This window comes from Micropterus salmoides, unplaced genomic scaffold (assembly GCF_014851395.1).
Source record: "Micropterus salmoides isolate LMB-PRFRI ecotype aquatic unplaced genomic scaffold, ASM1485139v1 Ms_hic_scaffold_21, whole genome shotgun sequence".
NCBI lineage: Eukaryota > Metazoa > Chordata > Actinopteri > Centrarchiformes > Centrarchidae > Micropterus > Micropterus salmoides.
The window spans coordinates 9,972,254-9,984,043 of NW_024041262.1; the positions used below are offsets into that span (position 1 = coordinate 9,972,254).

General features: G+C 39.8%; 2 protein-coding genes across 2 annotated transcripts; one reads left to right on the forward strand and one right to left on the reverse strand.

The window, feature by feature from the left end:
* Positions 1–926: 926 nt before the first annotated feature.
* LOC119915781 (glucose-induced degradation protein 4 homolog) lies at positions 927–6,760 on the reverse strand. The gene is made up of 6 exons (XM_038735517.1): positions 6,390–6,760; positions 5,904–5,963; positions 5,229–5,336; positions 5,041–5,142; positions 4,825–4,955; positions 927–2,576 (listed from the first exon to the last, which is right to left on the reverse strand). Exons 1-6 carry the CDS (start codon positions 6,579–6,581, stop codon positions 2,513–2,515), a joined length of 657 nt encoding a protein of 218 aa, XP_038591445.1. The 5' UTR covers positions 6,582–6,760; the 3' UTR covers positions 927–2,512.
* Positions 6,761–6,962: 202 nt separating this feature from the next.
* Positions 6,963–11,781, forward strand: atpaf2 (ATP synthase mitochondrial F1 complex assembly factor 2). Its single transcript, XM_038735516.1, has 8 exons — positions 6,963–7,364; positions 7,447–7,491; positions 7,751–7,899; positions 8,309–8,406; positions 8,682–8,762; positions 8,877–8,989; positions 9,886–10,001; positions 10,798–11,781. The coding sequence occupies exons 1-8, from the start codon at positions 7,247–7,249 to the stop codon at positions 10,933–10,935; spliced, it is 858 nt and encodes a 285-aa protein (XP_038591444.1). The 5' UTR covers positions 6,963–7,246; the 3' UTR covers positions 10,936–11,781.
* The last annotated feature ends 9 nt before the right edge of the window (positions 11,782–11,790 follow it).

The window sequence follows — 11,790 nt, forward strand, 5'->3', positions numbered from 1 at the left end:
GTCTGAATCTTATGTATTTATTTCTGCATTTTATTAGGTGTTTTACCTGTGCCATTTCCACTAAAATGTAGTCACAAGAGCAACATGGCTACAATCTGCAGCCAGGTGGAAACTATGGAATCCAGGACTGGGCCTGCAGAAAATTTAAAAAGCCGAGAGCTAGAAATCAGTTAAATTTCTCACATCCTGGATGGATTGGCACAAAATGTCTTTGGTGATTCTTTGACTTTTCCTCTAGCGCCAACATGACATTTATGGTTTTGAGTGAAATGTCTTGGACATGACATCTGCTACACACATTGACTCCCACCTCAGGAGAAATAACTAATAACTAATCCCGACATTTCATCTTGCACAGTCAAAGATATTCCCATCAGCCTCAGCTGTACTTTGTAGTCAGTGCTGATTAGCAAATGTTAGAATGCTAACACTGTAACCTAAGATGTGAACAAGGGTATTTAGCTTGCACCACTGTGCCTAAGTAGAGCTGCAAGCATAGCAGTAAACTCTGTTTTATTTTTTGGTTGGTTCGTCCAACATAAATTTGCTCACGCCAATATTTCCATATTGCTACATCCACTGTGGTCCTTCCTCAGTAATGCTACATGCTTTACTGTGCACAACCCTAGATTTTAAATTCTAGATTTAATTTTAAGAATTGTAGTTATTTTTTTGGACTATCAGAGTTACCCTTAAGCTGCGTTGGTGCATGTTTCTTGTGCAACAGCTGCTCTCACATTGTTATTCTGTCAACTCTTCATGCTAAAAACACCAGAAGACTGTATGAAATATTTTAACACACCAGAGGGCAGTGCAGGGTAAAAAGTGACAGTTCAACAAAAAGTTCAGCCAGGAGCAGCATTATAACTCCATGTATAGCATGCAGCACACTATCAAAGTTTATTGTTTGAGGAAAAAAAATGTCAGCGTTGACAAATACTTTTAATTTCAATTTAACTGAATACAGTTAAAAGTTGGATTTAGTCTTTAAAACAAGTAAATAACTTTATAATTAATGTTAGTTGTGGTAGGAAAAAAAAAAAAAAAAAACATAATGTGGTATAGTGCTCAAACAAGCAAGACACAGTCAGGGATGTTTTGATATGGTTTTTTAAAATCCATAATCCATTCTTATCCATACAGTCATAACACCAGTCAAATTCAAACACTGTTATAATACAACTCTGATAAGCTTTAGAAAGATGGCACCATCACATGGAAAGGGAACATGATTAAGGGGTGTTTTTATAGACAATTTGACAAAAATATTTCCTTTAATGAAGATATACTCTTTTTTTCTATATACTTTGAGGATAGAATAAAATTTTGTCTCTGAAAACTGAAGGTTTTATGCACCAAGTGCGATGTTGAAAGTGTTGCATAGTCTAGGAGACATATGTAGGGGTAGTGGGGTTCTGCTGTTAAAATGACACGAGGGAGTAAAAAGCTATTTGTTTAATGCAGAGTGCAGGGTAAAAATACTCTCTCTTTTTGAATACTTAATTTAATTGTTTTGGCTCTAAACACCCCCTCCACACAAACAGTCAGACTCTTAAAAACTAGCCTAAAAGCTTGACCTGTCACCTTGATGCTTGTGTACTGGGGCATGTGAGGGTAAAATCCTGACTGTAAGCATTAGTAACATAGTCCATCTTTGTGCAAATGTAAATCAATAGAACACAATCCACAGCAATCACATGTGATAATCTCCCAAGCAATCGTATGAACACAGGGGAAAAGCTTGTTGTATGTCACCCACATTGCAGCCTTTAAAAGTGCCACTCTGTGTCCATCATTTAGAGTAAAATAACAAAATATCTTCTTAAGCAGGCAAACAAAGAACCAGCTTAGCTTAAAAAACAAAACAAATACTGTCATTCTAGCTTATGGGCTGATTAAAGCTTGTGCCAATCAAATCAATCAATCAATCATGAACCCAAATTTCTCTCTTGCTTTACTTCCACACAGACTTGGTGATTCACTTCTTTAGAGATTGTGTTCGTAAGAGCAGACGCCTCATGAGGAATCCTTGTCTGAACAGCAGGCAAATGTGTTTATGTTGCTTACTCCGCATCGGCTGGATGAAAGCTGGAAACGATTCTAATTGCAAAACAAGAAGGGGAATTCCCAACTCAGCTTATAAAGTGACTGATACCGTGCCAATTGTTTTTAAAAACAGACATTAAAACAAATGAACAAAGGGATACACTATATGAGCAATGCCCAGTCTCTGCTGCTCGTTCTAACTTTACAAATTCCAGCCCGGGAGCAGAGCTGCAGTTTCTTCTCATCTTATCCTTTCCTACATTCACGTGTCCAATATCCCATCCACTGGTCCATCAGCTATCCCTCCATTTATTGGGAGCTTGTAAGAGTTTGCACTTCTCCAAAGCCCAAATCCCCATCCCCAGTCATTCATTCTCCTTTTCCTCCTCGGTAGCATCCGTAGACCTCTGCTTTGCCTGTAGTCTCTTTCCATAACAAAAAAAGAGATCCACGATGCCAGCCAATGTCACCGGAACTCGTAGATGGCTGCACTGTGCTCGGGAACGTGCGTGAGGTTTAGAGACTGGTACCTGCAGTGTAATAACACGGCATATGTCACACAATGTATCTGTGTTAGTAGTATGTGGCTAATGTTAGAAAAAAATAAGGGTGAACAGGACAACCTTGTCATAAACTCACCAATCACAAGTTGCCTATGTTATGAATTGTTAATCTGAAAAAGCATGTACATGGTGTATAGGCATGTTTGCTTATTCATGAAGGCTTTTAGGCTGAATGACGTCACTATCCTGTGAAAACCAAGCATCTCAACCTTTTAAGGGCTAAAATACACCTGTTTTCAAATGCATTTTCAGATAATTTTAAGTGTTTTTTTTAGTTTAAAGACAGATCCTTTTTTGAAACTATTTATTGCCTGAATTTTTTCAGCAAAAGCAATTAAATGTTTTTACATTCAGTCATTATCTCCTTATATACTAGTTTTCATTGTTAAAAAAACTAGAAAGTATAAAATGTTACTTGTCCAATAAAAGTTTAAAAAAAAAACAACAAGAAAATGTTAGGGAAATTACTCATTCTATTTTCTATTCTTTGATATAGGGTTTTTTATTAGAGCACAACATTGTTTACAAGCGTACAAAGTTCTTCATAGATAGCCTCTTACTTTTGCACCAAATTTATGCATTTAACTTTAAAGAGTTGGTATTATGCTTTTTGGCTTTTTCCCTCTCCTTTATTGAGTTATATACCTTTTCTGTAGGATGTAATAGGTTTGCAAAGTGAAAAAGCCCAAAGTCCAGCCCAAAGGGAGTTCCCATCTCCCACAGAAAACTCTACTCGCGTTATTTGAGGCGCATTTAGCTGAAAAGCTAAATGCGCCTCAAATAACGCTTGCCAAGCGGCTACTCCAACACACCCTCAAAAACACCGGTGTGAGCTGCAGCACACAACTCTCCTCTCCCTTCCGAACACTAGCTACCCAGTGGACATAAAGTTGTTACTGTGATGTAGAGACAGAGCTCAGTTAAAACTTTATGGATGAAAGATACTTTTGTTACAGATTAATGACTCACCACTCTGAAACTCTTGCTCCAGTCTATGTTGCTAAGCTGGTCGGCAACATGGACAGCTGAACCTTAGCCATGTTTGCTTCTCACTGACCCGCCCTCCTCTGCTTCTGATTGGCTAGTAGTCCTTAACTAGCAACTCCCAACAAAGATTGTGTAGAGACAAGATGTATCACTCCAAAGCTAAAACGAAGCCTTCAACACAGGGTGAAAAGAGGAGCTGCAGCAATGTGCTGTATGAAAAGAATTATGGTGTTTTTTGAAAATTAAACCATGTAAACCTGTTCTGGTCCAACCCCTAAATAGGATTTTGAACCTGAAAATGAGCATAATAACCACCTCTTTAAAATGTACAAAGTCTTCTTTCGGGGCAGGGGCATGCCCCCAGAACCCCGACGAGAGGGTCCGAAGCCCACCCACCAGTCTCTTAAATTCCTGTGGGAAACACTGTAATTATACTACAAAATGAATCAAGGAGGGAGTGGTTTGCAGGCTTCACAAAAGATGTGGTAAAAGGCAGCAAAGAGCTGGTTCAGTGGATAAGATGCCTGCCTTTGGTGTGAGAGACCCAGGTTCAATCCCCCACTGCGATACATCTATCAACGTGTCCCTGAGCAAGATACTTAACCCCTAGTTGCTCCAGACCTCTGACATAATTAGCAATTGTAAGTTGCTTTGGATAAAAGCGTCAGCTAAATGAATGTAAGTAAACTTATAAGTGAACAACATTCACATTGCATTTGATACTGTTTCTGTGCTAATGCTAAATGCCAAAGTAATAGTGAGTGTGTCATATTCATAGGATGATCATTTTCCACAAATGGCATAAAGTAGAGCTATTCTGCGATTGGAGGGGGAAACAAAACCATTATTTGTAGAGGGATTTGAAAGCAATGCTAAAGAATGTCCAAAAAAATTAAAACACAGATGGAGTACAAGCAGGCCTCAGCTTGCTTATAACCAGGCAGTATGACAACATAAGTCAAATGTAACAAACTGTGGGTTAGATTGCTCTACTTCATCCATATAAGGCTGCATGCAGTCTAATCTGGAGCGGCCACATCCATCTACTAATCATCTGTGCAGCTCCATGGAGAAATTAAGATTTAAGGGCACCTTGACATAAGCTGCAGAAAGCTGGAAATTTTGCCTGATGATGATTATCCCCACCCAGTTTTTTTCTAGCTGGTCTGGTATTTGAGCCAACTTTATTCAACTTCTCCTCACAGTAACTAGTGTTGTGAAGCATTACCATTCAGAGCTCCTGTGGTAGTAGTAGCCCTCGATCGTTGCTGTGGATTTCTGGAAGCAGATGTAGTAGAATCCAGCAAAGGAAGCGCCGCTGATGTCTTTGATTGTGTGGTCAGGGACCAGAAACTGCTCCTGAGGGGACAGAAATAGAAGCAGCTGCAGTTTAGAGGGGACTTACAACGACATATGGTCAGGCTCAATTAAGGTGGTACCTTACCTTCCACCTCATGAAAATATAGTCAGAGTTCTTCAGATCCTCATAGTCAAAATCATCTGAGTTGAATGTCTTTGCATACTGGTAGAAGGCTTGGAACTTGCCCTTGACACAACAAGCAAAAAGGATTATGTCTCTGTAAACCAGCCAGCTGTGGAGCACTTGTGTAGATTATGAATGAACAAGCTTACCCAGTGCTTACGATCCACATCCTCGTCTGCATCCCATTTCCGGGTGAGAAAAGGCCGCTTCCTGCTGATGATCTCTCCAGCGAAGAACGTGGTCAGAGTTGGGTATTCCTGCGAGAATGAATGCAACAGAAAAATAGTGATGTTTTGTTTGCTCTGCCGCAGCCAACCTGATACTGCTTTGTCTTTTCTTCTCTTTGTAAGTAAGTGAAAGAACGGCACAGAAAATGCTGACGATAAGTCTGTCAGTTCAATGTTTTCATTCCATAACAAATTACAGGGTAAGAAGTGAGTTACACATGCTGATATTCATTGTTTATTTTCAATCACTGTAGTCGTATTGTACATTTTTATGATACTGTAAATTGTAGTATACAGTAAAAATACATTTAAAAATCAATATTTCTCACAGATTTACTTCTGTGACACTTGACTCAGTGTGACTGATATGATCTGGACAATGACTTTCCATAACATATTTTGCTCATTCTGGCCAATGTGCCAGTAAAGTCTAGAATGGGAAAGCCTGTCTCTGGACTGTACCGGTTTCTTAAAAAGGACACATACACACAATAAGTAGTTGGCAGACCTCGCTTTAAATCAAACACAATGAGCGGTGGCCAGACTGGTTTAAATTACTTCTGTTTGTGGCTTAATAAAGAGAATTACTCCTCTCACCTCAGTCAGTCCTTTTATCTTCAGGTAGCCACACAAGTAGGAATCCTCCATGGTGACATGCTTAAAAATAAACAACAGAGGGTGTTGAGATTTACTTCATATTCAAATGGCAGTAAGTGGGAATGTTGAGATTTATGAACTGAATGCACGACATTTGACGTTAATATCCTCTCACACAAAACAGCCATAAACGTGCAGGTTTGTAAGTCTTCTTACAAATACGGAAGTAAAACATGATTAAACCTCTACAGAAGTTGTATTTTTTGTAATAACATTAAATAATGTCTCTTTTTAGTTGAATAGGGTTGCTTGCTAGTAACCAGTCGCTGGCATTGCTACACCCTCAGCTAGCTAGGCGAGTTACTCAACCACAGGCCAGGGCTCATTGATTTTCCAGCTGTCAATCATCACACCGCCCGTTTGACAGTTCATCAAATGCCCCTAACAGCTCGCCTGAATAGTAAACTATCCGCTTCACAGCCCCACCTGCAAAACTACTTCCACGTCGTAGGAGTTCCCTTTGCTCTTCTGGTGGCCCCTAAACTTGGAGCCGCTGTACAGCAGCGAGGTGACAACACCGGGCTGCTGTGTGTTTATCGGTGGCGGCGGGATAAGCGAGGCCGAGGATATGAAGGCCGCAGCGGGGGAGTCGCTGAGGTATCCAGCGGGGACAGGCATGGCTCCCGCTTCGCTGGCTGGGCACCGACCGCGGGCAACTGCCGTCTGGGCGATGGACTCTGTCAGCGTCTACGGAGAGGATGAGGAGTACTGAAGAGTTCCACCAACACTCAAACCCCCCCCCGATACCTCCACAGTTTAGTTTACCGGGATCCAAGCTCCCAGAAAAGTAAGTGGACTTCGACGCGGCCCCGTAGGCAGCAGAATCTGCTCTCATTGGTCAACTAAATTCACCTGGCTAAGATCTTCAACGCTCATTGGTTCCAATTGCGGAAGACTTTATGGGAACATTTCGATGTAGTTTGTTTCTGTTGTGTATAGGTGCGTAGAATCACTTATAAAACTACATATCCCACCTATTAAAAGTATTAGCAACGCTATGTGTCAAGCACAGAAGGTCACACGCGTGTTTTTGAACTGAAAGCTGAGGAAGAAATGTGCGGCAGTAAATAGAGAAATAGCGACTTTATACACTAAGCCAGTACAGTATAAACGATCATTAATGCTAATTCGAAAAACACACACTCGTATAACAATGTTGTATCTAATTAAATAACGACTTGCGGTCAGAAACAGGTAACATTAGGCTAGCAGAAACATATTGCTAGCCTTTCAGCTAGCTTTTCTTAAAAACATTAACGTTACATCTTCATATAACTGCCACTATGTTTAGAAGCCTTTTTAGACTTCAGGGTCAGTTTAGAAATACCCTTTTACTCGGTAAAGAGTGCCCAAGAAGCCAGCCCTTTCGGTTTGCTTTGAAATACTCCACAGCAACAGCAGGTGAGATTATCAGTGTAGCAATGCATTTGTATTGTTACATTGTGCGAGAGTGGACTGATGTGATGTTTTCTGCTGTTTCCAGGAAGAAGAAGATTTTATCAAGATGTCAGTATATCCCAAGGTGACGGTAAGTGTCAAATTTCGCTCTTGGTCGAGTATAGCAGTTTTGTTATTGAGGACACTTAAGTTAATTTGGAAGGGGAAACAGGTCTCCCCGATATGGAAGTGTGTCTCTTAGCTTTCTTAGTTTGGTAATAAGTGCACATTTAATGTTTTTAATATAGAGACAACTAGTTGTTTGTTTTGTAACTGGATGTTCCCTCTCTGTATCTGTGTTATTCTTCTACTTAATGAATGATTCCAAAAAATTCTACATTTTCATGTAGGTGGTTTATATGAGATAAACCTAGACAAAAGAAAATTGAAAACTCCTGGAGGGAAGCTGTTCACAGTGCCAAATGAAACCCTCGCCATCGCCGTGGCAACCGAGTGGGATGCTCAAAGGGACACACTCAAGTTCTACACGATGCACCTGGTACGGCCTTGGACCGGGAAGTGGAGAGGGTTTAAAGTTTGTAATTCTTGGGGTCAGACCTAATTTAGGGTTGGAGCTCTCCCAGTGCTATTTATATATTAGTATATGCTAATTGATATGACAACTTGACAGTTTGTTGTGTGGGAAGGTGGTGAGAGTTTGGGATGTTAAATCTGGGTCATGGTTTCCCAAAAGAACTCGACTGTCTGATTTATTGTTTGCGTGTGTGAGACTGAAAGAAACATAGGATATGCCATGTGTAGCTGCAACCCAGATCCTGGGGGGTTTACTCCAGAACTAACTGATTTTTAGAAAACAAGGTGATGGCAATCATAGCTTTTTCACAACACTCACTAAGAATGTTTTAACCAATAACTGAAATAGTAATGTTGGAATACTCTTTCTGCAGACTACACTGTGTAACACAGCTCTGGACAATCCCACCGAACGTAATAAGGACCAAATGATAAATGCTGCCCTGAAGTTCCTCGAGACTGATACTGTCTGGTATAATACTAATTACTATTCACTTTAGCCTTTTATTAAAGTAATCAGTTTTTTTACTGGTATCATTGTTGCTATGAATACCAACAATAACTTATTCAGTGTTCTTTACATCCGTATATAGCCAGAGCTAACTTCTAACAATACTCCCTTAATAGGTTTTAAAGGTCAATATAACCATTGTCTACACATCAATGCATTTAATGGCAGTAGAAGACAGAGATCAACATAGCTGCAGTTATGCCTTGAAATGTTAATGGTGTTTGTGTTTTGTGTAGTTACAGAGTAGATGAGCCCCATGATTTGGTTGAGCTTCAAAAGTATGAGTGGGACCCAGTTCTTCACTGGATTGAAAACAGGTAACAGCAGCATTAGCTTTTGTCATAGTCAAGTCCCCCCAAATGACGATACAGCCCTTGTGAATGAAGCTACTGTATTAATCTCCTTCTTTCTCTCCCACAACTCAATTGCAGATATAATGTCACTATTGGCTCCTCTTCAAGTATTTTGGGTCCTGAGATCCCAGAGGCAACCAAAGACACGTTCCGGCAACACCTGAATTCTTACAACTTCTGGTCCCTGATAGGTAAAACATCTCCAAACAGATCCAAGATCAGCACTTCAAATAATTACGTGCTCTTTCGAAACAGGCCTTTATTTGGTTTATGTGTACTTGTACTAAATATTAGGATACAGTGATGCTTGAATTTTTGTGAACCCTTTAGAATTTTTCTATACTTCAACATAAATACGACTGAAAATATACTCAGATTTTCACACAAAGTAGATCAGGAGGACCCAATTAAACAACAGTATTGTACTTGGTCATTTATTCATTGAGGAAAATGATCCAATATTGCAGATCTCTTCAAAATTCTCTGATTTGCGCACGATTGTTGTTCAGTGTTCTCCTGAAGGTGGATTCAAGAACATTGACATTAGCTAATGCGAGAGAGGCCTAGAATTAACCTTAGGTTCCTTTGTGAACTCATGGATTATTAAACGCCTTGATCTTGGAGTGATCTTTGTTGGTCGACCACTCCCATGGAGTGTAGCAGTGGTCTTCAATTTCATCCATTTGTAGTCTATCTAACTGTGGATTGAGTTTTGACTATTAACTATTTTTCTGTGATCCTGAAAGAAAAGGTTCATATACTTTGGCCACTCACAGATTTTCAATATTGGACCATTTTCTGCTATGAAAAAATGAAAAAGTACAATAAGTTTGTCACATTTGTGTAATTGGCTTCTCCTTATCTACTTTGTGTGACTTGTGTGAAAATCTGAGTATGTTTTAGGTTATATTTGTGCAGGAAAAATAGAAAAATTTAGAGGGTTCACAAACTTTCAAGCATCACTGTACATGAAGAATAGAATGGTTTTTATTTTGGTTCTGTGGTAACTGTGAATTTTAGGTATGTGTAATAAGCTGTAATAGTAGTAGGGCAGAGCTATACAGTAATGTGCTTTTTTCCTGTGCAGGGCTTGAGTATGTGATCACCCAGCTGAAGTCTGTTGTGTTATCGCTGGGAATGATTGACAGACATCTGAGTGTGGAACAGGCTGTGCTGCTCTCCAGACTGGAGGAGGAATACCAGGTAGGAGAGTTGGTTTTCCCATTAACTCTTCTAGTTAGTATTGTTTAGCATATTTGTTTCCCATTATAACCATAAGCAAATGAGACCCTGGTTAAGATGCTGAGCGGACTCTATCTTCTGACAATGTCATTGTGCTACAGTTTCTCATGACCACATTTCCCAGAAATCCTGGTACTTCTCTTTCTACGGGCATCTTTGCTTCTTCAGTCAGTCAGAGCGGTTGGACCTGTTTGTTGTTGTTTTTTGCTTTCACCTTCTGTAATTTCCAGACACTCAAAATGTTTGCTTCATTTACTCTGGAAGAACAGTGCCCTCTTCTGTTTTCATCATATTTTCCATGAAACCTAACCTGCTAGCACACAATGCAGTGTACAGGCTGACTTTGCTCTTGAGTCCAGGCTTTACTTGTTTACAGAACTTCTACAAATGTCTTTGTTAATAGAAATGATTTTGCGATCTTGCGCTGCTGCCTGTAATGCCTTCAGTTTAACAAGGATGTATTCCAGCATCCTTTGCACTCTGCTCCGTTAGGCTATTGTCTTGTCTACAAAAGATGTTGTTTTTCTTTATGCTTGTGCGTGTCTGTACATTGTTTGTTTTTGTTGAACTTGTTGTCCTGTTTGTTTGTTTGTGTGTTTATGCTATTATGTACGTTCATCGACAGCAACTTAAGACCTGAGTCAGATTCCTCGCATGTGTACACATACCTGGCCAATAAAAGTGATTTATCTTCTACATTTGAGAAACACAAATATTGACATGCTACTCTGTTGTTTATGCTTTTTCTCTTGCACAGATTCGGAGCTGGGGAAATGTGGAGTGGGCCCATGACTACGACATGTATGAGCTCAGGGCACGAACTGCTGCCGGAGCTCTTTTTGTTCACCTGTCAACTGAGAGTTCAACTGTCAAACGCAAACTTATGCAGGACTGAGAAGCATAAGCTCAAACTAAATAAATAAAACTCAAAATGAGTACATAGCAACACCCCAAGCAACTTAGTTCATCTATGCTTCTACACCCATGCAGACAAACATAACACATTCTGCTTGTTCTATTTAGCAGTGTCAACTACTCTGTCTGGGATTTGTTATGATGTCATCTCACGGCAGTAAACATTGTTTTTGTTTTTGCAGTGTTTATATGTGACAGCTGCCAAGCCTGATGCCCTTTACAGAGTTTCCAGTCTGTTCTCAGTCGCCTATGACATTTTGGACACTGCGTATGGTTTCAGGAGAATGGTGACTAATGATGTTTGTTTTGTTTGGCAGTGGAATGTGACTTCCATGTCTGCTTTCTCTGGGTGCTACATTTGAAGACTGCAAAGCACATATGTTATCCTAACAGCACACTATCCATACCTGCTGCGCTGCGTTTACTGTTTGATAAGGGTACACTGCATATAAAAATATAAACAGGTGAAAAATCTGTAATTAAGTGTCATCATTCCTGCTGTTTTGTTTTAGCATTTTCATTGTGGTAATGAGGTGTACACAAAAAAGCCCATTCCTCCATATGATCTCCGCTGCAGTTTTGCTTTTACAAAAAGTTGAATTTTACCGGAAAATTGGACTGCATCCTCGACCAGCAGTATTTTCACATACAAAGCTGAAGGTTTTGTTGTGTTTCCAGATGAAATGAATCAAAGCAACTAAAAGAGTAGTATTATCTGACTCATGTTTGTCTGTGCCCTTACCAACTATTGTAAGCAAAATACTGTATGTCAGCAAAGTTTATTGTGAATTAAAAGCCAAACATGGAAATAAATGTTTTTGCGCCATCTGGCATG

Excerpts from the sequence above, each read along its gene's own strand:
- atpaf2 (XM_038735516.1), top strand. The coding sequence starts at position 7,247 with ATGTTTAGAAGCCTTTTTAGACTTCAGGGTCAGTTTAGAAATACCCTT. Across the intron at positions 7,365-7,446 it reads ATACTCCACAGCAACAGCAG|GAAGAAGAAGATTTTATCAA; the intron begins GTGAGATTATCA and ends TGCTGTTTCCAG. Across the intron at positions 10,002-10,797 it reads GACTGGAGGAGGAATACCAG|ATTCGGAGCTGGGGAAATGT; the intron begins GTAGGAGAGTTG and ends TCTCTTGCACAG.
- LOC119915781 (XM_038735517.1), bottom strand. The coding sequence starts at position 6,581 with ATGCCTGTCCCCGCTGGATACCTCAGCGACTCCCCCGCTGCGGCCTTC. Across the intron at positions 5,964-6,389 it reads ACGTGGAAGTAGTTTTGCAG|CATGTCACCATGGAGGATTC; the intron begins GTGGGGCTGTGA and ends TTTATTTTTAAG. Across the intron at positions 5,143-5,228 it reads ATGTGGATCGTAAGCACTGG|GGCAAGTTCCAAGCCTTCTA; the intron begins GTAAGCTTGTTC and ends TGTTGTGTCAAG.